The 27,190-nt window shown below is 41.3% G+C and overlaps 1 protein-coding gene across 5 annotated transcripts in view; it reads left to right on the forward strand.

Annotated features, from left to right (window-relative positions):
* Positions 1-376: 376 nt before the first annotated feature.
* The window catches only part of SENP5 (SUMO specific peptidase 5), a 52,453-nt gene continuing 25,639 nt past the window's right edge, over positions 377-27,190 (forward strand). For 3 of the 5 annotated variants that reach the window (XM_078067468.1, XM_078067480.1, XM_078067481.1), the window contains exons 1-2: positions 377-569; positions 24,135-25,675. In XM_078067468.1, coding sequence (XP_077923594.1) covers positions 24,166-25,675 — 1,510 coding nt within the window. In that variant the 5' untranslated portion in view covers positions 377-569; positions 24,135-24,165. Of the gene's footprint in view, positions 570-14,895; positions 14,974-24,134; positions 25,676-27,190 lie in introns of all 5 variants that reach the window. The other 2 variants (XM_078067473.1, XM_078067490.1) reach the window with 2 other exon arrangements.

Raw genomic sequence — 27,190 nt, forward strand, 5'->3', positions numbered from 1 at the left:
GAGGGTGCCCTTTCGCTTTTCGCAAAAGGGAAAAGGGATCAGCGGAGTGAGCGGCCATATAGCAGCTGTGGTCGGCCTCAGCCCTTTTGGGGTTAAAAAGTTGAGAGGCGGCTGAATAGAAGTCTCAAGTCCGCCCTGTCGAGACTCTGCAATTTCTAGATCTCCGTTTCCACCCATCTCCCAAGCTAGCACGGACACGCGGGTGAGAGACCAGTCGAGCGAGCCGGGCGCGCCGGACGGAGAAGCCGGGAGGTGGGGAAGCCGCCCGTCGGAAGCGGAGGGAAGGCGGAGCCACGCCCCAGCGCCGGGCTGCCCTCGCTTTTCCGCTCCCCGCACGCTGCCGGGGCGGGGCTAAGGCGGAAGGGCAGGGGAGGAGGTGACGCTATAAGTGAGCGCCGGCGTCGCGGCGGCGGCTCCAAAGGAAGCTTGGTGGCTGTGGCGGCTGCGTGCAGGCCGGGCACCTCCTCACTGACGGGGCTTCCCTAGAACTGGTGAAGGCGGGGCCGCAGGCTGAGCTGCCGCAGTATCTCGACCGGCGGTGCGGCAGGTGCCGGCAGCGAGGGACGTAGGTAAGCAGGAGCCCGGGTGTCAAATCGGAATGAGTGACGGACCGGGCTGGCTGGCCATTCCCGCGCCAGTGCGCGCCAGCTCAGCACCCCGGCCTGGAGGCCTCAAGCGCTGCCCTCCCCCCACGCTCGAACCGGAGGCAGCAAATTTCTCCCTGGGCGCTGCTGTGCTTTTCTGGGGGCGGGCAGGGAGCTCGTCCCGAGGCACTGCTGTGCTCCCCTTTTTCTCCCCAGTCTGAACTGTACGACGCAGAAGCAAAGCTAGCGCCCCCGGCCGCTCCTCCTGAGGCCGGGGAAAGGTTTGAAAGGAAGAGCTGCTGTTAGAGGTCCTGCCGCTACTGGCGTTTTGGAAGCCAAGGGTTTATATTTGTTCGGACCGTTCGGCTTCCTTCCTGCCTTTGGTTCCTTCGCCACGCACTCCTGGGACCTTGTTGTAGTGAATGGGTATGGCACAGTTAAACACTAGGGTGGTGGGAAGCTTGTTTTCTATCATGCTTTCTGTTTTTCTGTCTCTACTAGGCAATATCAACCCCTGTTGCACTGGGCCACTCTGTTGGGGGAGGAGGGACGCGGAGAGGATGTGGGAAATGAGGGTTTTGTGTAAGAGTCGGAAGAGCTGAGTTAAAAATCTTAGCCTGCCATTTGGTAGTGCTTTTAATCTCGTGCTAGATACTTCGACATTTTTAACCACACGTATAGGGGCGCTTTCTTACGCCTATATAAATTGGGAGAATGAAGTGAAGTGAAGTGAAAAAAGCAGAACATCAGTCATTAAATGTTTTGGATTTAAGAATATCTTGGACAGTTAATGGTAGGTTCCTAATTATGTATTTTACGCGGAATAACTAAGCTTGGTATGGAGGAGGGTGTGTGGATAGAACCTAACTGCAGGCTCTGCTTTGGGTTGGGCAGCATTAGGAAGAGGTCAGACTCTCCTAGCCGCCCAGATGGCTCATGTTTATTGATAAAACATTATTGGTATATGAGGAATAAGCGAAATCAGTTTTGCTTCTTCCTCAAGATAGTTTTGCCCAGTGGACCCTTTCTAGGAAGAAAAGCTGGAGGGGCTTTATTTACACCTTGGCCCGCTCTAGAAGGAATTCTTTGCACATATTTCTGAGGACTCCTGCACTGTGCTTCTAACAGAGTTCAATTAACACTTCATGTTAATTGAAAATGTGCAAAGAATAAATACAAGAACTTGACCCTTTGAGTGGCTGGATATTATTATTTGAGGAGCTGCCTTTCTCTGTATTGGAGAAAGTAAAACAACACCACTCTGAAGTTTAATAGACCCTAAGTTAGAGGAGTGTTTGGGGAGGAGGGAGTGGATATGCAGTCAAGTGATTTGAGTGAGTAGCACCTGTTCTTAAAATTGCTTGGTCAGACAAATTAAGGATGCTTTCCTTTCCTCAGTGGAACATGATGATGATGGCTGCCATGCATAATGTAGCCAAGTGCAATCTCCAGTTCCTTTGATACAGAATTGTCAATTGGGAATTTTAACTCATGGACACAATAGGGACCTTGAGGGTCATCTAATCCAGTGGTTCCAAAACCTGGGTGGGCATTGGAATCATTTGGGGCATTAATACAAAACTCTAGGTGCCTGGGCACTATCTCAGGAGATCTCATGTGTGACCTGGGTATTTGTGGTTTTTAAATAGCTTCTCAGGTGATACTCATGTTTTGAAAATCCAGATGTAGAGCAGGTTTCACATATTAGTTTATGAACAAGCTCCGAGATGAAGTGTAATGCCCTTAACAAATAACTTTACTTGAATCAGTAGTACTCTTTCAGGTTTTGTACCACGTTAAGCCCAGAAGATAAGTCCTGTAAATCAGTAGCTCTGTATAATTTTGTTTTTGTAGTTTCCTATGCATTAAAACTTCCTAAAGCTCTTTGATGAAAGTATTAGATTTTACAATAAAGTTTCTTACTGAATATTGCTTAGGTTTGTTTTTTGGCCTAAGTATATAAAGGTTATATCACTTTGTACATCAGTATTTTAGTAGGCTTTTATGCCAAGCTTTCATAAACCATAGAAAAATTCCAATTTAAGACAATTTTGCTTTTGTTTTGGCTTATAAACCCAGTGCACTATATACAGATTGCTTTTTTTTTTTTTTTAAACCCCTTCCTCCATCCTGGTATGCACGACCACTTTGTATCATTAGTCAGCTTCCAGTGGAATACAGTTTGAGAACTGGGCTCTAAAGGTCTCTAATTGCCTATAAACACCTAATTTAACTAGAGGCTTTCAGTATTTAAGCTTGTCCTTGAATTTTTGGTCCCGTTCTCTTCTTGGTTTAGTTGTAATGTGCCACTGATTTAAAGAATATGGTAGATTCCTGGAAAGGATCAACTGATTAGGTGGTAATAGTGCTTCATATGTACTTTTCTTACAGTGGAAAAGCCTCATATATATATGTAATATTTTCAGAATTACCAAGGTAATAGGCCATCAGGCAGAGTTGAACATTCTCTTTAGGGAGATACACTTATTCTCAAATTATTCTTCAATAACCTCCTCAGTGCTTTAGTATTTCTATTCTGTGTTATTAGTAGACAATGGACCCTACTTTACAAATCCTCCAGAGGACGATGCTGAATTATTTTCTAAAAGTGACCCTGTTTATAGTGTGTTACCTTCCTACAACTAGATGACAAAGGGCATTCTAAACTTGCTGATTAAAGAAACCATGTTAGGGGCGCCTGGGTGGCTCAGTCGTTAGGCGTCTGCCTTCACCTCGGGTCATGGTCCCAGGGTCCTGGGATCGAGCCCCGCATCGGGCTCCCTGCTCAGCGGAAGCCTGCTTCTCCCTCCCCCACTCCCCCTGCTAGTGTTCCCTCTCTCACTGTGTCTCTCTCTGTCAAATGAATAAATAAAATCTTAAAAAAAAAAAAAAAAACACATGTTAAAGGGTGCCCAGCTGGCTTAGTCGGTAGAGCATGTGACTCTTGATCTTGGGGTCATGAGTTTGAGCCCCACATTGGGTGCAGAGATTACTTAAATAAATAATTAAAGCAAACAAACCATGTTAACAAATACATAGTCCATGAATTTGAGTCTAGAGAAACATATGATATGTGTCTGAGATGAAAAGCCAGGTCACTGAGTCTCTAAATTTATTTTTGTGTCTCAAATACCCTAATTCTGAGGTTTTAAAAATTGCTGTGTTTCAGATTCTGACAGAGCAAACTTTTCAAGTAGAGGTACTTAAAAAGGGTAAATATGGATCCAGGGTCCCAATTTTAATCTAAACTGATATTACAGATTTAACATAGAAACAGAGGCAGGGTGAGGGTAATAACTTGAACACCTAGTGAAAGTCATTTGCTGGTCCTTGAGGCAGTCTTCTATGTCTGTGAGGACTTGAGACCAAAACTGGATACTTAATCTACTTTATATCCAGTGGCTGAATGTGATGAAAATATTACCAGTAGGGGCTATAAATGTATAAGTCTCCAGTTCTCAGTCTTGGTCTTTTTTATGGTTCATTCATGTTCCCTGATGCCAATGGGCATTATTTTTTTTGTTTTTATTGTTTTTAATCTTGTTTCCTGTAGCCCAAGCCCAAGGTGGCATTGGCCTCAGGTGACAGGCAGAGGGTGAAGCCAACCTTGGGTGTGACTGGGACGGAGTTATCCTGAGTTTATTTGTAAGAGGGGCAAAAACTAGAGCTTAAGCTAAACACGCACATGAAAAGTGTTAAGATCCCCGCTGGAGGCTGCCTGGGTGGCTCAGTCAGTCGAGCGCACCTGACTCTTGGTTTTGGCTCAGGTCCTGATCTCAGGGTCCTCTGATCCACCCTCAGCGTGGAGTCTGCTTGAAATTCTCTCTTGCTCTCCTTCTGCTCTTTCTGCTCGTGCTGTTTCTCTAGAATAAATAAATCTTTAGTGGAAAAAAAATATCTTGTTTCCTACTACAAGCCATTCATTCTCTCATACTTCTGGGATGGGTAACCCCACCCCTATTTATTTGCTATACAACAGCTATGACTGTCTTATTACTTTTGCTAAAAAGAACTTTTTCATAGTGGTGCTTGAGTTAACATGGATAGTGGCTGCACTGCAATCTTTTACCCAAATATTGGGTCCCTTAAGGATTGTTCAGGCTTAGGGCTCTCTTAGAGTCAGTGAGTACCTCATAAAAGTTGAAAGCTCATTTTTTTTTTTAAGGTTTTTATTTATTTATTAGAGAGTGAGTGAGAGAGAAAGCACAAGCCAGGGGGGAGAGGCAGAGGGAGAAGCAGACTCCCTGATGAGCAGGGAGCCCGATGCGGGGCTCCATCCCAGGACCCCGGGATCATGACCTGAGCCAAAGGCAGATGCTTGACCGACTGGGCCACCCACGCACCCCTGGAAGCTCATTTTTGTTTTCCTTGTGTGTGTGTTTTATATTTGAACAAATGTTGGTATTTGGTGAATATGAACACAACAGCAGTGCCAAGAACACTGGGGCAGAAATGTAGAGAGACCCCCTGTGGAGGTTGCTTTTAATTTTAATTACATGTGCTCTGAGTGCATTCTTGGGATTTGTGGATTTTAGGGTGTACTGATGGACTCTTTTATTGGAGAACGTTCAGTAGCAGTATCTTTGGCTTTCCTCTTGAGTTAGATTCCTCAAAAAAGAATCTTCAGATCTTCTGCTTGGAGCTTATAAGCTGGCTTCCGGCAGTCTGGGATAGAGGTCTTAGCCCTTAGAGTGTAAACTCCACTTAATGTTCATTTAACTCAACTCTTTTCAGTATGAGACCCTCATTCTCAACTGGACCAGCTGTTTTCCAGTCCAGGAATCCATTGTTTTACCCTCTTGAGCTGCAGTGTCCAATATGGTAGCCAGTAGCCACATGGTAGCCACATGTAGCAACTTAAATTTAATAATTAAAATTAAAGAATAAGTTCCTCCTTTGCATTAGACACATTTCAAGGGGTCAATAACTGTATGTGTCCAGAGGCTACCATATCGGACAGGGCAGATATAAACTATTTCTATCACTGCAGAAGTTTTATTGGACAGCACTGTTCTAGTATAGAAAATAATGATCCATGTTTCTGCAAGGGTGGGATAGGGGTAGTTGGCTGGTTTTTGTGGAGAGTAGGAGGGTAAATGATTTGACCAATCTTGTTTTAAGCACCATGTTCATATCTCTTTTATAGAACCTGCTGCTGCCAATACCTGACCTGTTTTGGGGCACTGTTGTATAAATTGGATTGCTTTCCTCATTGCAAGCTTGACATTAACTTTCTTCAGTCTCTCTCTCTCTCTCTTTTTTTTTTTTATTAACTTTCTTCAGTCTTTAAGTCAATCTGCATTCCAACCTCCAGAAGGTTTTGTTGTTGTCCTCTCTTCCATTTTGTGTATGGATACTTAAAACAAAACAACAACCCAAACCCTTTGACCTGTACATTTCATTGTATATACATTATATCTTAAAAAATGAAGTTAAAATAATGTTTTATTTTTATCTTAATGGGATTTAGGAGGGAGTAAGAGTAAAACGTGTTCAGTCTGCCATCTTTTTCCATAAGTAAAGTACGCCATCAGCATTTAAATATGTACAACTGTCTCCATTTAAAAAAACTCTGCCTGTTTCTCTCCTATTTACTCGGGCTTCTTGAGCAATTTTATATATTGTCGTCTACTCCATCTGGGTTTTGTCCTCTTCATTCTACTAAAATTTCTCTTACAAATGTCATGAAAATCAAATGGAGACTTTTTAATTTTATTATTTTTTTCATTTTCAGAAAGTTTTTATTGGGATTATGATGGCAGTATATTTGAGATTAATTTTTCTTTTTTCTTTTTTTTTTTAATTCAGTTAGCCACTGAATGTATAATACATCATTAGTTTTTGATGTAGTGTTCAGTGATTCTTTAGTTGCGTATAACACCCAGTGCTCATCACAACACGTGCCCTCCTTAATACCCATCACTCTATTACCCCATTCCTCCACTCCCCTCCTCTCTGAAACCCTCGGTTTATTTCCCGGGGTCCATAGTCTCTCATGGTTCGTCTCCCTCTCTGATTTCTCCCCCTTTGGATTTCCCTCCCTTCACCTATGGTCCTCTGTGCTATTGCTTATATTCCACATATGAGTGAAACCATATGATAATTTTCTTTGTCTGCTTGACTTATTTCAGTTAGCATAATCTCCTCCAGTTCCATCCATGTTGATGCAAATAGTGGGTATTCATCCTTTCTGATGGCTGAATAATATTCCATTGTATATATGTACCACATCTTCTTTATCCATTCATCTGTTGAAGGGCATCTCGGCTCCTTCCACAGTTTGGCTGTTGTGGACATTGCTGCTATGAACATTGGGGTGCAGGTGCTCCTTCTTTTCACTACATTTGTATCTTTGGAGTAAATACCTAATAGTGCAATTGCTGGGTCATAGGGTAGTTCTATTTTTAACATCTTGAGGAACCTCCATACTGTTTTCCAGAGTGGCTGTACCAGCTTGCATTCCCATCAACACAAATGGAGACTTTTTTAATCCTTACCTTTTTTTTTTTTTTTTTTTTGAAGTGATCTCCATGCCCAACATGGGACTCGAACTCATGACCCTGATATCAAGAGTCTCATTCTCTACTGACTGAGCCAGACAGGCACCCAATCCTTATCTTGATTGACTTCTCAGTAGCCTTTGACCATTTCCCTCCTCCTGGAAACTTTCTCTAGCTTTCCTGACACCACACTAACCTAATTTTCTGCCTCTTTCCCTGTTCATTTCTTCTCACTTTCCTTTGCTTAAGTAGTCTTCTTCCTTTACCTCACTGTTACATCCTAGAGTTCCTTAGAATACTTCCGTAGGGTGCGTTTGCTTCTATCTCTTACAGATTCTCCGTAGGTGAGCTTATCAATTTCTGTAGCTTTAGTTACTATAAGCTGATGGCTTGAAGTGGAATTCCTGTGATACCCTCTTTTTAGACTTCCTTACCTGTATATCCAATAGTGTATGTCCACTTGGATTTCCTATGGTCACCTCAAATCTAACATGTCTAAAACTAAAGGCATAGCCAGTATAACTTTGCTCCAATCTTTCTCCATTTGTTCCATATAAATTATGCAGATATACAATAGAATATACAAAATATGTTTATTTTATATAATAAACATCTTATTAATAAGATTTTCCAGTGATTATATTACCTTTAAGTGTTGGGAAGAATAAATTCCAAATCTCCTTTCATGTTGGTAGTACACAATGAGAGTATATTTGAATTTCATATTAAGAAGTTTTATTTAGGGACGCCTGGGTGGCTCAGTCGGTTAATGGTCTGCCTTTGGCTCAGCTCATGATCTCGGGGTCCTGGGATTGAATCCCGCGTCAGGCTCCCTACTTGGTGGGAGTCTGCTTCTCCCTCTCTTCCCCACTCATGCTCTCTCTCGCTATCTGTCTCTCCTCTCTAAATAAATAAATAAATAAAATCTTAAAAAAAAAGTTTATATTAAATGTCCTTTTCCATTGATAAAGAAGTAAAGTAAAATACAGTACCCTAAACCAGAGGTTGCCAGACTTTTTGTTCACTGCCTCCTTAATGTCTTTTTCGTAGTGCCCTCAGGCCCAGTAGTTTATTAAATAATTAGTAATGCTTTAGGTAATCAGATCTAAACAACTTAATAAGTATGTTCTAGCAACCTAAAAAAATACACATAAATTGTATTTTTAAATTTTTTAATTTATTTAAAAAAAATACAGGGGCGCCTGGGTGGCTCAATCGGTTAAGCGTCTGCCTTTGGCTCAGGTCATGATCCCAGGGTCCTGGGATCGAGCCCCGCATCGGGCTCCCTGCTCGGCGGGAAGCCTGCTTCTCCCTCTCCCACTCCCCCTGCTTGTGTTCCCTCTCTCGCTGTGTCTCTCTCTGTCAAATAAATTAAAAAAATCTTTAAAAAAAATAATAAAAAAATAAAAAAATACACATAAATTGAAAGACTATAGTTTTTTTATTTCATTCTTAAATAACCACAATGACTTAATGCACTTGTTGGGCACTACAGAACTTCTCAAACCTTGGAACCATTAGACACTGCCACCCACATTTCCTGTTCCAAATTGATTTTTGCACAGTATTTTTTTTTTAATCATCACAGCAACCAACAAAAAACCAGCTTTGTAAAGATATATCATCAAAAGGAGTATACCAGGATATAATTTGAAACTGAACTATATTAAATTGTTAGTTTGTGGAGTGCTTCACAGGTATGACAGATAAAGAATATCATTTTTTCCCTCTGATTTAGAATACCTTATGACATCCCTGTGAAGTTACTGCAGGGTTAACCCCAGGGTACCTTGGTACACAGTTTAGGAATTTTGGGCCTAAAGTGTTAATAGTTTGTGTAAATTCTTTTTTTTTTTTAAGATTTATTTATTTGCAGGGGTGGAGGGACAAAGGGAGAGAGAGAATCTCAAGTAGACTCACAGGGCTCGATCTTACGATCCTGAGATCATGACCTAAGCCGAAACCAGGAGTCAGATGCTTAACTGACTGAGCCACCCTGTGGCTGAGCCTCTGGTGTAAATTCTTTTAGATGTTTTTTTCCCCTATAAATACTCAAAATATACACACATTTTTTTTTCTTTTTAACAAAAGTGGGCTCATACGTATTGTTTAGCAACTTTTTTTTTCATTCAACAGTGTATTATGGTAAAGAAATTGGGTTGAATGTACATATTTAATTCCACACCAGCCTGAAAACTCCATTAAAACTGTAGAGAAGTGAGGGGTCCCTGGCTGGCATAGTCAGTAGAACATGCGACTTGATCTTGGGGTGGTGAGTTCAAGCCTCATGTTGGGTATAGAACTTACTTAAAAAACTGTAGAATTGTTGTTAAGTTTTTTTGTTTTGTTTTTGTTTTTTCCCCAAATGACAAAGAATGGGAGCTGTGAGAATAACAGCATTCTGGAAGCTGGAAAGCAGAAGAGATTAGTGGTAGCTGGTTAGCAGACTTGAGAAAGCTGAATCCTAAACCAACAAGTGGAGAGAGCCAACAAGTAGTCATGTTTGTGTTTCAGAACCTTTTAAAAGTTTCTAGATCAGCGGTGTCATGTACCGTGGAAGTGAAGGTGAAAGTGAGACCAAAAAAATTTTGTGATTGAAAGTCTTTTTTTTATTTTTAAGTTTTTTTTTTAAAGATTTTATTTATTTGACAGAGACAGCGAGTGAGGGAACACAAGCAGGGGGAGTGGGAGAGGGAGAAGCAGGCTTCCTGCTGAGTGGGGAGCCCGATGCGGGGCTGGATCCCAGGACCCTGGGATCATGACCTGAGCCAAAGGCAGACGCTTAACGACTGAGCCACCAAGGCGCCCCTAATTTTTATTTTTCAAAGATTTATTTATTTCAGAGAGTGCACACGACCAGGAGGGGGAGAGGGACAGAGAATCTCAAGCCAACTTCGTGCTGAGCACAGAGCCTGTTGCAGGGCTCAGTCTCATACCTGGACGTCATGACCTGAGCTGAAACCAAGAGTCAGACGCTTAACTGACTGCACCACCCAGGGCCCCTAAAGATTTTAAGTAATCTCTGCACCCAACGTGGAGCTTGAGCTCACAACCCTGAGATCAAGAGTTGTATGCTCTTCCAACTGAGCCAGCCAGGCACCCCTAAATTACCCTTTTTTATTTTTGTATTTTTTTTTTTTTTAAAGATTTTATTTATTCATTTGACACAGAACACAAGCAGGGGGAGAGGCAGAGGGAGAGGGAAATGCAGACTCCCCACTGAGCAGAGAGCCTGATGCGGGGCTTGATCCCAGGACCTGGAGATCACGACCTTAGCCGAAGGCAGCTGCTTAACCATCTGAGCCACCTAGGCGCCCCTGAATTACCCTTTTTTAAATGTTACTTTTGATTTCCTAGTTTTAGGCTTTATCTATTGACTATGGAAGATAAAGATTTAGCTCTCTTTGACATGTGCTCCTCACTTCTATATACATGTACACATCTTATCTACCTTCTACCTATTCTCATTGTATAGTGATACTGTAATTTTGGCTAGAAGCAATTTTTCTCAGTAGGGGCAGTGTTGTCATTTTGGATGAGACCATTCTTTATCCTATTACATGATATTTAACATTACACTGGGCACTAAATATCAATGCCAACCTGAATTCATTTTAACAACCAAGAATTTCCCACACATTTCCATATGTTAGGTTAAGGTATGATATGGGGTATCTGGTTGAGAACCATTGGGTTAGATCAGTCTTTACCTTCTTATGATTAGGTAAATGGTAGTTACAGCTAAGCTATGTATTACTCTGATTTACAATGATTGTTTTTCCTTTTTTTTTTCTTTTTTCTTTAAAGATTTTACTTATTAGAGAGAGAGAATGAGCAGGGAGAGTGGCAGAGGGGTAGAGAGAAGCATACTCCCCGCTGAGCAGGGAGCCCCATGGGGGGCTTGATCCCAGGACGCTGGGATCATGACCTGAGCCGAAGGCAGACGCTTAACTGACTTGAGCCACCCAGATGCCCCTGTTTTTCCTTTCTTGTACAACTTTTTCTTGTCCCTGAAGTTAGTAGTCTTTTTAGTTCTCTGTACTTATTACTAATTTACCTTCAAGCTCTCTTCCAGTTGTATTTCCTCTTTGTATTCAGACACTTTAGTAATTCTGTCCATTTCACATTTTTGGAGACCTCTCTTCCAAATCCTTTTGACCTCTTTCTTCTGGATTGGTGGCTCTCTAGGACTGAGACACAGTTGTCACTTTGTGATCTTTCTTTGCCTTTTTCTTTAGTATTTCTCTTCCCTGCATATTGTTTTGGATCTCATTTCCTGGGTCTCCGGTCTTTCTTGATTTACTCCCTCATTTTGTCAGAGTACCTCCTCCTCTGGTTCCCTGAGAAAAAGATGCATGGTAGTTCTATATTTTGATAATTTACGTCTCTGAAAACCTTACTTCTATCCTGTTTTGATTGATGATTTGGCTGAGTTGCAAGTTCTGTGTTGAAAGTAACTTTCCCTCAGACCTTTGAAAGTATTTATACTTTCTCTTCTAGTTTATAATCTTGCTATTAAGATCATTGCCCGTCTTATTCTTGATTTTATATACAAATAAAAATATTTACATAAATATATTTATGTAATATATAAGTACATAAATTATATAAGTTAATTCATAGTTATAAACAATGAGTAAATAAGTTTATATGTAAATATATTTTTTTATATTTTTAAAATAATTTTTTTTAAAGATTTTATTTATGTGAGAGAGAGTGAGAGCAGGGGCAGAGGGAGAAGCAGATTCCCCGCTGAGTGGGGAGCCCGCTATATATATTTTTAAATTAATTTTTTAGTTGAAGTATAGTTGACATAATGTTACATTAGTTTCAGGTGTACAACACAATGATTCAACAAGTTTATATGTTATGCTGTGCTCATCAGTGTAGCTAACATCTGTCACCATACATTGCTATTATAATATCATGAACTGTTCCCTATGCCGTACCTTTTATTCCCATGAGTGACTCTTTGCCTAACTGGACACCTGTGTCTCCCACTGCCCTTCACCCTGGGATCGTGACCTGAGCCGAAGGCAGACACTTAATGACTGAGCCACCCAGGTGCCCCTAGGGGGGGATTTTTTTATATGTTTTCTACAATGGCTGTACCAATTTACACTCCCACCAACAGTACATGATGTTTCCTTTTTCTCCACATCCTTACCAACACTTGTTATTGTTTGTTTGTTTTTTCCTAGCCATTCTGAGAGGTGTAAGGTGATAATGTCATTGTGGTTTTGATTTGTATCTCCCTGATGATTAATGATGTTGGGCATTTTCAGATATTTTATTTGCAAATATCTTCTCCCATTCAGGAGGTTGCCTTTATGTTTTGTTGATGGTTTCCTTTGCTGTGCAAAGGCCTTTTATTTTGGTGTAGTTCCACTAGTTTATTTTTGCCTTTGTTTCCCTTACCTTAAGAGACATATCTAGAAAAATGTTGCTACGGCTGATGTCAAAGAAATTACTGCCTACATTTTCTTCTAGGAGTTTTATGGTTTCAGATCTCACGTTTAGGTCTTTAATCCATTTTGAGTTAATTTTTGTGTATGGTTTAAGGAAGTAGTCCAGTCTCATTCTTTTGCATGTGGCTCTCTAGTTTTCCCAGGACTATTTATTGAAGAGACTTTTTTTCCCCCATTGTATGTTCTGATCTCTTTTGTTGTAGGTTAATTGGCCATATAAGCATGCGTTTATTTCTGGGCTCTTGATTCTGGGATTGTGATACCTCTATCTTTGGTTCTTCTTCATCAGAATTGCTCTGGCTATTCAGGGTCTTTTGTAGTTCCACGCAAATTTTACTAGTATTTGTTATAGTTCTGTGAAAAATGCTATTGTTATTTTGATAGGGATTGCATTGAATCTATAGATTGCTTTGGATAGTATGGACATTTTAATAATCTTTCAATGCATGAGCATGGCATATCTTTCCATTGTGTCATCTTTAATTTCTTTCATCAGTGTTTTACAATTTTCACAGTAAGGTCTTTCACTTTCTTGGTTAAGTTTATTTTTAGGTATTCTTTTTCATGCACTTGTAATTGTTTTAATTTCTCTTTCTGCTACTGTTGTTAGTGAACAGAAATGCAATTGATTTCTGTGTGTTAATTTTGTATCCTGCAAAGTTACTGAATTCATTTATTCTAAAAGCTTTTTGGTGGAGTCTTTAGGTTTTTCTATGTATAGTATGTCATCTGCAAATAGTGACAGTTAACTTCTTCCTTACAAATATGGATGTCATTTATTTCTTGTGTAATTGTTGTGACTAGGAATTAACAGTACTGTGTTGAATAAAAGTGGTGAGACTGGACATTCTTGTCTTGTTCCTGATCTTAGAGGAAAAGCTCTCAGTTTTTCACCATTGAGTTGATGTTAGCTGTGGGTTTTTTGTGTATGGCTGTTATTATGTTCTGGTATGTTCTCTAAACCCACTTTGTTGAGAGTTTTTATCATGAAAAGGTGTTAAATTTTGTCAAATACTTTTTCTTTATTGAGATGATCATATTTTTGTCCTTCATTTTGCTAATGAGGTATATATCATGTTGATTGATTTGCAAATATTGGAGCCATCCTTGCCTTCCCAGAATCCATTCCATTTGATCATGCTGAATGAACCTTTTATCATATTCTTTTTTTTTTTTTTTTTTAAGATTTTATTTACTTGAGAGAGAGAGTGCATGAGAGAGAGCACGAGCAGGGGGTAGGGGTAGAGGGAGAGGGAGAAGCAGGGAGCAGCATGTGGGACTTGATCCCAGGACCCTGAGATCATGACCTGGGCCGAAGGCAGACTCTTAACTGACTGAGCCACCCAGGCACCCCTGTATTCTTTTTTTTTTTTAATTATTTATTTGAGAGAGAAAGAGCAAGAGAGCGCATGTACAAGTTGGTTACGTAAGGGCAGAGGGAGAAAATATCCAAGCAGACTCCTGAGCACGGATCCCGTTGCGGGACTCAATATCATGACCCATGAGATCAGGACCTGATTTCAGCTCAGGATATTCACTTAATCGACTGAGCCACCCAGGCGCCCCCCTTTTATTGTATCTTTTTTTTTTTTTAGATTTTATTTATTTGTCAGAGCACAAGCAAGGGGAGCAACAGGCAGAGGGAGAAGCAGACTCTCTGCTGAGCAAGGAGCCCAATGCTGGACTCAATTCCAGGACCCTGGAATCATGACCTGAGCCGCCTGGGTGTCCTGTTTTTATCATATTCTTTTTTTTTTTTTTTGTAAGATTTTATTTATTTGTCAGAGAGAGAGAGCACACAAGCAGGGGGAGCGGCAGGCAGAGGGAGAAGCAGGCTCCCCACTGAGCAGGGAGCCCGATGCGGGACTCAATCCCAGGACCCTGGGATCATGACCTGAGCAAAAGGAAGACACTTGCAAGCCTGGGTGGCTCATTGGGTTCTTTTTAGCATATTCTTGAACTCAGTTTGCTAATATTTTGTTGAGGATTTTTGCAACTATGTTCATCAGGGATATTGGCCTGTAGTTTTCTTTTTCTTTTTTAAGATTTTATTTGAGAGTGAGCATGAGAGAGACAGCATGAGTGCGAGGATGAGCAGGCAGAGGAGGAGGGAGAAACAGACTCCCCGCTGAGCAGGGAGCCCGATGTGGAGCTTGATCCCAGAATCCTGGGATCATGACCTGAGCCGAAGACAGATACTTAACGAACTGAGCCACCTAGGAGCCCCATCTTTGATTTCTTTGTTTATCCATTGGGTGTTTAGTAGCATGTTGTTTAACCTTCACATGTTTGTGTTTTTCCTTTTTTATAGTTATTTATTTATTTATTTATTTATTTTAAAAGTAATCTCTACACCCAGCATGGGGCTTGGACTCAACCCCAAGATCAAGAGCCACATTCTCTTCTGACTGAGCCAACCAGGTACCCCTTTTCCATTTTTTTTGTGATTGAGTTCTAGTTTCATCCTGTCCATTCTGGTTGGAAAAGACGCATGATAGGATTTTAGTCTTCTTAAATTTATTGAGACTTGTTTTGTGGCATCACATGTAATCTGTCCTGGAGAATATTCCATGTGCACTTGAAAAAATGTGTATTCTCTTGTTTTTGGGTGGAATGTTCAGTATATATCAGTTATGTCCCTGTGGTTTAATGTGTCATTCAAAGACATTGTTTCCTTATTGATTTTCTGCCTGGATGATCTACCCATTGATATAAGTAGGGGTGTTAAAGTCTCTTACTATTATTATATTACTGTCCGTTTCTTCCTTTATGTCTGTTACATTTGCTTTATGTATTTAGTGCTCCAGTATTGGACGCATAGACATTTACAATTGTTATATCCTCTTGTTGGGATTGATGTTATCATTATGTAATGCCCTTTGTTTCTCTCTTCTTTTTTCTTCTTTTCCTTCTTTGTCTCTTATTATGGTCTTTTTTTTTTTTTTTTAAAGATTTTATTTATTTATTTGAGAGAGAGAGAATGAGAGAGAGCACATGAGAGGGGGGAGGGTCGGGAGGGTCAGAGGGAGAAGCAGACTCCCTGCTGAGCAGGGAGCCCGATGCGGGATTCGATCCAGGGACTCCAGGATCATGACCTGAGCCGAAGGCAGTCACGTAACCAACTGAGCCACCCAGGCGCCCTGGTCTTTGTTTTAATATCTGTTTTGTCTGATATAAGTGTTGTTGCCACCCTGGCTTTTTTTTCCTCTCCCATTTCCATTTGCATTGAATATCTTTTTCCATCCCTTCACTTTCAGTTTGTATATGTCTTTTTTAATTTTAACTTTAAGATTTTTATTTATTTGAGAGAGAGCATGAGCACGGGGAGGGGCAGAGGGAGAGGGGGAGAGAGAGAATCTCAAGCAGACTCTGTTCCTATCACAGAGCCGGATGTGGGGCTTGATATCATAACCCTAAAATCATGACCTGAGCTGAAACCAAGAGTTGTTCCCTAACCAACTGAGCCACCTAGGTGCCCCTGTATATGTCTTTTTTTTGCGGGGGGGAAAGATATTTATTTGAGAGAGTGAGTGGGGGAGGAGTGGATGGAGGGAGGAGGAAAGAATCTCAAGCGGATTCCTTGCTGAGCGCAGAGCCCTACGTGGGCTAATGACCTGAGCTGAAACCAAGAGTTGGACACCTAACCGACCGAGGCACCCGGGCACCCCTGTATGTGTGTTTAGGTCTGAAGTGAGTCCCTTGTAGGCAGCATATAGATGGGTCTTGTTTTTTTGATTCTGCCATTTTGTGTCTTGTTTGGAGCATTTAGACCATTTACATTTAAAATAATTATTGGTAAGTATGTATTGCCATTTTTTAAATTGTTCTCTGATTATTTTTGTAGTTCTGTTTCTTCTCTTGCTCGCTTTGTGGTTGGTGACTTTTGTAGTGTTTTATTTGGCTTTCTTTTTATTTTTTTTTGTGTATCTGTTATAGATTTTGGGTATGTGATTACCATGAGATTCATATATAAGTATAGCCTAAGTATATAGCAGTGAACATATATTAAGTTGGTCGTTTAAGTTCAGACACATTCTAAAAGAACTTGTTTTATTCTCCCTCCACATTTTATGTACATGTTTTCATATTTTACATATTTTACATCTTTTAATTCATTATTTTCTTACATCTAATTATTGCCTTTTCCACTTAATGAAGTCCCTTTAACATTTCTTGTAAGGTCAGTTTAGTGGTAATGAACTCCTTTAACGTTTGTTTCGGAAATTTTCTCTCTCAATTCTGAATGATCATCTTGTCAGGTAGAATATTCTTGGATATAGGTTTTTTCCTTTCCACATGCTGGCCTGCAAAATTTCTTTTTCTTTTTTTTTTTTTTTTAAGATTTTATTTATTTATTTGACAGAGAGTGCACAAGCAGGGGGAGCAGCAGGTAGAGGGAGAGGGAGAAGCAGGCTCCCTGCTTAGCAGGGAGCCTGATGTGGGGCTTGATCCCAGGACCCTGGGATCATGACCTCAGCCAAAGGCAGGTGCTTAACCGACTTGAGCCACCCAGGCACTCCTGGCCTACAAAGTTTCTGTTGAAAAATCAGCCGATAACCTCATGGGGTTTCCTTTGTATGTAACTTTTTGCTTTTCTCTTGCCTCTTTTAAAATTCTCTCTTTATCTTTAAATTCTGACATTTTAGTTATTATGTGTTATGTTTTGGACCTCTTTGGGTTCCTCTTGTTTGGAACTCTCTATCTTTACTGAACCTGGATGTCTGTTTCCTTCCCCTAGTTAGGAAAGTTTTAACGTATTATTTCTTCAAATAAGTTTTCTGCCCCCTTCTCTCTCTCTCTTCTTTCTGGGACCCCTATGATGTGAGTGTTTGTTTGCTTGATATTGTCCAAGAGATTGCTTAATGTACCTCATTAAAATTTTTTTTTTCTTTTTACTTTTCAGCTTGGGTGCTTTCTATTACCTTGTCTTCCAGATGCTGATCGTTTCTTCTCATCCATTGATTTACTGTTGATTCCCTCTAATGTATTTTTCATTTTAGTTTTACTGTATTCAACTTTGATCGGTTCTTGTTTACATTTTCTGTATCCTTGTTGGAAGTTTTCACTGAGTTCTTTCACTCTTCTCTCCAGTCCATTGAACATCTTTAAGAGAATTACTTTCAACTCTTATCAGACATTTGCTTATCTCTGTTTCATTTAGTTCTTTTTTTGAGCTTTTGTCTTGTTCTTTTGCTTGGAGCATATTCCCCCATCTCATTTTGCTTGACTTCCTGTGTTTGCTTCTACGAATTGGGCAGAACAGCTACTTGTAAACTTGAAGGAATAGTCTTGAATATGGTGTTCCGTGTGTAGACTGTATGTGCCTGGTGACTTGCTGACTGTCTGGAGCTGTGGTTGGTGTGGCCCAGGGCTTGTGGTGCATTCTGCACTGGGGCTGCCCTGGTGGCATGGCCAGAGCTGAAGTGGGCTTGCCTGGGGTGGTCCTGAGGCTTTTTGCACAGAGGGGCCTCTGGCAGGACAGCTGAAGCTGATGTGGGTATAGGCCAGGGGAGTCCTGGGGTTGTTTGTGCATAGAGTACCCAGGCAGGGCAGCTAAAACTGAAGTGGGCATGGCTGGTGCCATTCCTGTGCTTTCTGCACAGAGGGTGCTCTGGTAGAACGGCTAAAGCTGAAGTGGGTGTAAGCTGGGGTGTTCTGGAACTGTTTGCACAGAGGGTACTCTGGTGGGATGGCTGGGGCTGGTGAAGGCCAGAAGCCCGGGGCTCACTGAGGCAGTAAGCCAGTTAGAACACCCAGACCGTGACCCCATCCATGCCATCAAGGTGGAGGGGGGATTGTAAACTGGCACGTGCTAGTCCCTTCAGCTCTGAGAAAGTCCCAGCAACTCCCTTACCTTTTAACAGTGTTGTAGGGCTAGTTCTCTTTATGTTCTAGTTGTTCTTTTATTTATTTATTTATTTTTTGTTTTTTTAAAAAAGATTTTATTTATTTATGTATTTGACAGAGCACAAGCAGAGTGAGTGGGAGAGAGAGAAGCAGGCTCCCCGCTGAACAGGGAACCTGACTTGGTGCTCGATCCCAGGGTTCTGAGATCATGACCCTAGCTGAAGGCAGATGCTTAACCGACTGAGGCACCTGTAAAGGACAGTATTTGTATACAGTCCTTTTGATTCTAGTCCTGTACAGTCAAAATGTTTTCTAAAATTTGGCTAATTTTTCCCTCCTCTACTTTTTTTCAGTGTAGTTAGGTTATCTATTTGTCATACAGTTAGGTTCATTTGTTATTTGTATTTCATTTTGGATTCCTCTTGCATTCTGGTTGATTTTAATTTTATTGGTATATTTTTTAAGTATATGAAGCATTAACATGGTTGCAAAAGTCAGAACTTTTCAAACAGGCATATTTAGAGAGGTGCCACTCTTCTCTCATCCCTCTATCATTTTCCTTTTTTTTTCATCCCATTCACATCTACCATGCCCTATAGGTTACTATTCTCATTAGTTTCTGGTTTATCCTCCTCATATTTATATTTTTATTTTGTCTTTTGAGGGGGTCACAAAAGGGCAGATACATGTTTATTTTCTTATTTTTTCTTTTATGAAAGGTGGCTGCTTGGTAAAGAATTTAACTTTGCCCCAAGAGAAATCCTTTGTCCTTGGCTTCTGGGAGGTAATCTCTCAGCCCTTGGACTGTCATCCCTGATTGGAATGTCTGTATTTGCCTGGGGGCCTTGGATCACCAACAGTCTAACAGAATTTGCGTGGGGGCTTTGGATATCAACAGTCTAACAGACAGCATGATTTAGGATGGGGGTTGGCCATGCCAGAAAGACCAACGGTATGATTTAGGGTAATGACTTTGGCATCAGTGGATCTCCAGAGGGGCTGAAAGACTGAGCTCAGTCATGTGAGCAATCATTTATGCCTAAAAACCCCCAATAGAAACTCTGGATATCAAGGCTCAGGTGAGCCTTCCTGGCTGGCAGTATTGTCACACACTGATATCAGGAGGGTAAAGCTGTCCTGGCTCCATGGTAAGAGGACAACTGGAAGCTCCAACACTTGTTACTTCTCTTGACTTTGCCCTATGTGCTTCTCCACTTGGCTGATTTTAATCCATATTCTTCAGCTTTAATAAGCCATAACTATGAATATAATAGTTTTCAGTGGGTTCTGTGAGTCCTTCTGGCAAATTATCAAACCTGAGGGTGGTTTTGTGAACTCCCTGAGCTTGCAGGTGTCTATGTGCTACCGTCATGGTGGCGCACGATTGATACTGATTTGAACTTTTTTTTCACCTAACCTGGAAATCATTCCATATTAGTTCATGGAGTTCCTCAAATTTTTTTAAGTAATCTTTATACCCAACGTGAGGCTTGAACTCACAACCCCAAGATTAAGAGTTGGGTGCTCTACCAACTGAGCCAACCAGATGCCCCTATCTTTATTCTTTTATAGCTTCACTCATTGTGTGGAAGAACCATACTTTATTCAGCTACGGTCCTTTTAGGTTTTCAGTATTTTGTAATTACAGTGTTGCAGTAAATAACCTTGTATTGTGTATTTTCATTATTATTGGAGGTGTATCTTAAGGATAAATTACTAAAAATGGGGTTGCTGGATTAGAAGGTAAATACTTACCTGGTTTTGTTAGGTATTACCAAATTCCTTTCCAGAAGGATTTTATTAGTTTGTATTCCTACCAGCAAAGTATGAAAGTTTCATTTCTGCCACCAACAGAATGTGTTGTCATTTTTGCCAGTGTTTTTATTGAGGTATAGTTAACATATAGTATTATATCCGTTTCAGTTGTAAAACATGACTTGCTATTTGTATACATTGCAAAATCATCACTATAAGTAAGTCTAGTTAACATTCACCATCATACATGGTAATCAAGTCTTTTTTCTTGTGATGAGAATTTTTAAGATTTACTCTTAGCAACTTTCAAATATACATACAGCATTATTAACTATAGTCACCCTGCTGTACATTACATTTCCATGACTGACTGACTTTATAACTGGAAGTTTGTACCTTTTGGACCTCCTCTACCCATTTTGGGCAACTCCCCAACCCCACCCTTTGCCCATTTTTTTTGAGTGAAGTTGAACATCTTTTCTTGTCTAAGGGCTGTTTAAAAATCTTTATTTGTGAATTGTCTCCTGTCTTTTCCCCATTTTTCCATCAAGCTTTTTTTGTTTTGTTTTTTTTTTCTTTTTTTTTTTTTTTTTTAAGATTTTATTTATTTATTTGACAGAGAGAGACACAGCGAGAGAGGGAACACAAGCAGGGGGAGTGGGAGAGGGAGAAGCAGGCTTCCCGCGGAGCAGGGAGCCCGATGCGGGGCTCGATCCCAGAACCCTGGGATCATGACCTGAGCTGAAGGCAGACGCTTAACGACTGAGCCACCCAGGTGCCCCTGTTTTGTTTTCTTTTAAGATTTATTTTTTTTAGGGGCATCTGGGTGGCTCAGTTGTTAAGTGTCTGCCTCAGCTCAGGTTATGATCTCAGGGTCCTGGGATCGAGCCCCGTGTTGGACTCCCTGCTCGGAGGGAAGCCTGCTTCTCCCTTTCCCACTCCCCCCGCTTGTGTGCCCTCTCTCTCTGTCTCTCTCTGTGTCAAATAAATAAAATTTAAAAAAAAAAATTTTATTTTTTTTAGAGCGCACATGCAGGGGCGTGGGCAGGGGCAGAGAGAGAGGGAGAGAAAGAACCTCAAGCAGATTCCCCGTTGAGCACGGAGCCTGATGTGGGGCTCAATCTCACCACCCTGAGAGCATGACCTGAACCAAAATCAAGTTGGTTGCCCAACTGACAGTCACCCAGGCACCCTCCCCACCTTTAAAAAAAAAAAAAAAAAAAAAGATTTATTTATTTGAGAGAGAGAGCTGGGGGAGGAGCAGAGGGAGAGGGACAAACCCTGACATGGGGCTTGATCCCATGACTCTGAGATCATGACCTGAGCTGAAAAGGATGCTTAATCGACTGAGCCACCCAGGCGCCCCAGCCCTTTACTCTCTATTGAGGTTTTTAATTCTGCTATTTTACATTTCCAAGGTCCTTATTGTTTTTGATTGTTCCTTAAAAAATACAACAGCCTATTCTTTTCTTTCCCTCCCAGTGGACGTATTTTTTTTCTTTGTAGATAGTGTTAGTTTTTTTCTTCCATCTTATCTTTTTAGTGTGTAGGTAAATATAGGTAGCATAACATTTACCATTTTAATCATTTTTAGGTATACAGTTCAGTGGCATTAAATACTTTCACATTGTTGTGCAACCATGGCCAACAGTCCATCTTCAGAACCTTTTTCATCTTAAACTGAAACCTGTACCCATTAAACAATAACTCCCCTCCCCCCCCCTTAGTTTTTTCAAGTTGACACTCTAAAAAAAGCAAAAACTTATTATGAGCTGTTTGTTTTGGTCCACTTTTCAAGCCTTAGAAATCTGGTGAATCTTGGTTATCCTGTTTTTTTTTTTTTTTTTTAAGATTTTATTTATTTATTTGCCAGAGAGAGAGGTGGGAGGGCATAAGCAGGGGGAGCAGCAGGCAGAGGGAGAAGCAGACTCCCCGCCAAGCAAGGAACCCAATGTGGGACTCAGTCCCAGGACCTTGGGATCACGACTGGAGCCGAAGGCAGTTGCTTAACCGACTGAGCCACCCAGGCACCCCTGGTTATCCTGTTATTTTAAAGAACAACCATTAAGAGGTTGCTTGGAAATTGTGAGCATGTCGTGGGACTTGTCAACTTTGGGCGCACTATGGGCCATCCTGGGCCATTTTGTGGGGATACCTGTATTTATGTATTGTCTTGTGGGCTAATCAGATTCTCCAGAGAAGAATCTTCTAATCTCCTACTTGGATGGATAAGAAACTACCAGGGTTCTGAGATGTGAGTGGGAAAGTGTTGGGGTTCATATATTCAGTGTATAATTCCATCTTCATATTATGCCTGAGATCCCCCTGGCTGCAGAGCTTCAGTTTTACTCTCTCTGAAGACTAAACTTCTAGACTTGGGTAGTGAAAGGGCAGTTACTTGCTATGTGGAGTTGGGGGAGGGATTTGGGATCTCACTGCTTCAAACTTTGGGGTACACTGTAGAGTAATTGTGCAGGCCTGTTTAGTTGAGGCATCCCCAAATATCAGTATCTGCCCCCCAGGGCTGATCTCCCACTTGGGGGTATATACCTTTTTTCTGGGATCTAAATGGGGAAGGGGGCTGGGGAGGGAATTCACTGTATAAAGTCATATATCCTGTTGTACTCCTGCCCTCAGTTGTGCATGATGTGCCTGACTATCCTGGTTCATCCTCCCCAGAAAGTAAAACTTTTGAGTGTAAGGAGAATGCGCATCTTGGGGTCTAACTGCTTCTTAATCAGACTTTAAACCAGTCCTTCCTTTTTGAGCTCCCCTCTTATCTTGCCCTTCTTGGGTATTGTTGCTTCTAGTTCCTGAGCGTTTCTGAGGTCCTGTGACTTGCTTCTGGGCTTCCCCTACTGTTGGCTTAGATTTTTCACTTATTTGGCCTCCTGTAAGTCTGTGATCGCTCAACTGTGTGCTTTCTTTCAAAATTGTATTGTTCTAGTCTCCTTTTTAATTTTCTTTGTCCTTGAGAGTTTTTTCCTTTCTTAAAATCCCATTTCTGTCATCTTACTGGGAGTTGGAGAGGGAATGGAGGTAAACGTGTGCTCAGTCCTTTTTTCCCCCCAGAGAAAACTGATGCACAGAAAGGTAATACAACTTTTCTTTCTTCCCTTTTTTTTTTTTTTTTTTTTAATTTTGTTATTTATTTGACAGAGAGACAGAGAGGGAACACAAGCAGGGGGAGTGGGAGAGGGAGAAGCAGGCTTCCCGCCGAGCGGGGAACCCGATGTGGGACTCGATCCCAGAACCCTGGGATCATGACCTGAGCGGAAGGCAGATGCTTACCGACTGAGCCACCCAGGCGCCCCTAGAAATGATTCTTAAAATTTATTTCTGTCAGAGGCAGCTATACCAAGTGGGGTCATGTGAGTGTATTCATGTCTTCCAGTTTTCAATGTGGGGAAAACCTTAATCAGGTAAGGCTTTCATTGTGTCTGATAGTCTGTTATTTTTTATTTTATTTTTTTAAAGATTTTATTTATTTGAGGGGCGCCTGGGTGGCTCAGGTGTTGAGCATCTGCCTTCAGCTCAGGTCATGATCCCAGGGTCCTGGGATCAAGCCCCGCATCGGGCTCCCTGCTCGGCGGGAAGCCTACTTCTCCCTCTCCCACTCCCCCTGCTTGTGTTCCTTCTCTCACTGTGTCTCTCTCTGTCAAATAAATTAATGAAATCTTTAAAAAAAAAAATTTTTTTTTTTTATTTGAGAGAGAGAGCAAGCAGTGGGGAGGGAGAGGCGGACTCCGTACTGAGCAGGGAGCCCAACGTGGGGTTCAATCTCAGGGATCATGACCCCAGCTGAAGGCAGTCGCTTAACCGACTAAGCCACCCAGGCGCCCCTATGTCTGATAGTCTAAATTGAATTTCATATGCTCTTCTTTTTCTTTGAATTTTGCAGCTTATATTGCTGTGATTATATCTTTATGACCTTATTTTTAGGGTAGAAGTGTAACTTTGCTTTCTCTTCTCTTTCTCAGCTTCATCAAGATCTCATTATGCATCAGAAAAATGAAAAAACAGAAGAAAATTCTATGGAGGAAAGGAATCCATTTAGCCTTTTCTGAGAAATGGAATACAGGGTTTGGAGGTTTTAAGAAGTTCTGCTTTCACCAACACTTATGCATTCTGAAAGCCAAATTGGGAAGGCCAATTACTTGGAGCAGGCAGGTGAAGCATTTCCAGTGCAGAAAAAAGGCCCTTCAAATCCAGAAAACGTGGATCCAGGATGCACCTTTTTTTGCTAAGACAAAGTCCAGTGTGGCTGCTCAAAATGTTAGTACTTTGTCCTCTAAAGTGAAAAGACAAGACTCTAAACACTTCATTTCCTCCTCAAGGACCCTCCTAAGACTCCAAGCAGAGAGGCTGCTGTCCTCAGCAAAGAACTCTGACCATGAATACTGTGGAGAGAAAAGTGTCTTGAAGGCAGTTGCTGACTTACCAGCAAGTAATGTTTTAGGTCAGGCCAATGGTCACAGACCTAGGACGGAGCCACAAGCTTCTGACTTTCCTATGAAGTTCAATGGGGAGAGCCAAAGTCCAGGTGAGAGTGGCACAATTGTGGTCACCTTGAGCAACCATAAGAGAAAGCGCTTTTGTTATGGCTGCTACCAAGGTCTGGAGCACCACAGGAATGGGGGACCCCTGATTCCAAAAAAGTTTCAACTTAACCAACATAGAAGAATAAAAGTATCTCCTTTTATGATGTATGAGAAATTATCCATGATTAGATTCCGGTACAGGATTCTCAGATCCCAGCACTTCAGAACAAAAAGCAAAGTTTGCAAGCTAAAAAAAGCCCAGCGAAGCTGGGTGCAGGTCACTGGGGACCATCAAGAGACCCTTAGGGAAAACGGTGAGGGTGGCAGTTGCAGCCCATTCCCTTCCCCAGAACCTAAAGACCCTTCTTGTCGGCATCAACCGTGTTTTCCAGATATGGACAGCAGTGCTGTGGTGAAGGGAAAGAACTCTCATGTGCCTGATGGCCACACTAAAGGAAGCCCTTTCTTGGGCAAGGAGCTTAGTTTAGATGAAGCATTCCCTGACCAACAGAATGGCAGTGCCACATATACCTGGGACCAGTCACCCTGTTCCTCTCCTAAGTGGGAGTGTACAGAGCTGATTCATGACATCCCCTTACCAGAACATCATTCTAGTAACATGTTTATCTCGGAAACCGAAAGAGAAGTCATGACTCTGGGTCAGGAAAATCGGACAAGTACTGTCAGTGATGACAGAGTAAAACTGTCACTGTGTGGGGCAGATCAATCTGTGAGTAGTGTAGATGGGCCTGTGTCTGAAAAGACTGCTCAGAATGAGAGCTCATGCCAGATGGATGAGGATGGATGTCTCAAGCAGAACATTCTTAGTTCTAAGTTGCTGGACCACCCTTACTGTAAAAGTCCCCTGGAGGCTCCCCTGACATGCAGTGGACTCAAACTAGAAAATCAAGCAGGAAGTGGGAAGAACAGTCAGAAAGCCTCTCCAGTGGATGATGAACAGCTGTCAATCTGCCTTTCTGGTATGCACTCTTCCTTTATTCTCCCCCAACCTCCAGCCCACAATTGCTGTCCATTATCTTTTCTAGGAGAGTCCGGTTTTCTCCTTCCACACATAGATTTCCCTTAAAGCAGTTAGACATTCCTCTTTGAAGCCTTCTAGATTGCTGTATGACCTAGATGTTCCATAATTTAAGTCTTAGTTGATAGACATTTGTGTTGCTTCCAGTTTCCTTCTATAAATGAACGTGCAACAAAATTATTCTATATACGTAAACAGTTTTTTTCTGTAAGTTAAATCTGTAGTAGTGGAATCGATGGTGAAAGAACACACTTAAAATTTTAAGAGAATTGTGAAGTTACCCTCCAGAAAGTTGAACTAGTTTACACTTGTTAAACTTTACTAATCTTCTAGATCATGAGAGTTTGGGGTTATTTTTAAGATTTTATTAATTTATTTGAGAGAGGCGCATGTGTGTGCATGGTGGGGATGGGGCAAGGGAGAGCAAGCATGTCAGGCAGACTCCTCGCTGAGTGCGGAGCCTGATGTGGGGCTCAGTCACACAACACTGAGATGACCCAAGCTGAAATCAGGAGTCAGATGATTAACCTACTTAGCCACCCAGGTGCCCCAAAAGTTGTTTTGATTTGCATTTTGTGTGGGTTTTTTGTTTTTGTTTTTGTTTTGATTTGCATTTTTAAGTTTAAAGTTCAAACATCTTTTTCTGTGTTACTTGGCCTTTTTTTGTTTGTATATAATTTTCCTTTGCCTATTTTTCTATTGGATTGGGTTATTTCTATTTTATTTATTCGGTATATGAAAATTTCCTATATGACAGGCACTGTGCTAAAGAATTTGGCAGTGAGCAGGAAACACTGGTTCCTACCTTCCTGGACCTTAGCATCATTCTAAAATGTTAAATTTTAATTATAAATGTCATAAGAGGGGTGCTTGGGTGGCTCAGCCAGTTAATCGTCTGTCTTTGGCTCAGGTCATGGTCCCAGGGTCCTAGGATCAAGCCCTGCATCGGACTCCTTGCTCAGCGGGGAGTCTGCTTCTCCCTCTGCCTGTCGCTCCCCCCCGCCGCTCGTGCTGTCTCTCTCAAATGAATAAATAAAATCTTAAAAAATAAATAAATAAATGTCGTAAGAGTTTAAGTTTTTCCTTCCCCAAAGGTAAAAGTACCCTGACTTTGTGTGTAGTAATTTTGCTTAAAGGAAATTATCAGTTCTTCATTGTGAAACTTACCTGTCTTTATGGCTTCAAGTTTTTACGTCCTCCTTTAAAAAGTCTTCTCGTCAAAATGTACCCCATGAGTAAGCTGATGTAAACATTTTTGGTAGACAGTGTGGCAATATCAATCTTTGACCCATTCCCCTTCTTGGAGTTTATCCCAGATATGAATACATTTGTACAGGGATATTACTTGTAGTATTGTCCTGGTAGTAAAAGACTGGAGACAACTAAAAAAAATTTCTATGGAAGTATAAGTTACAGCACATCCAGGCAATATTATAATATGAAGCTGTTAAAGAAG

This window comes from Halichoerus grypus, chromosome 1, assembly GCF_964656455.1.
Source record: "Halichoerus grypus chromosome 1, mHalGry1.hap1.1, whole genome shotgun sequence".
Taxonomy (NCBI): Eukaryota; Metazoa; Chordata; class Mammalia; order Carnivora; family Phocidae; genus Halichoerus; species Halichoerus grypus.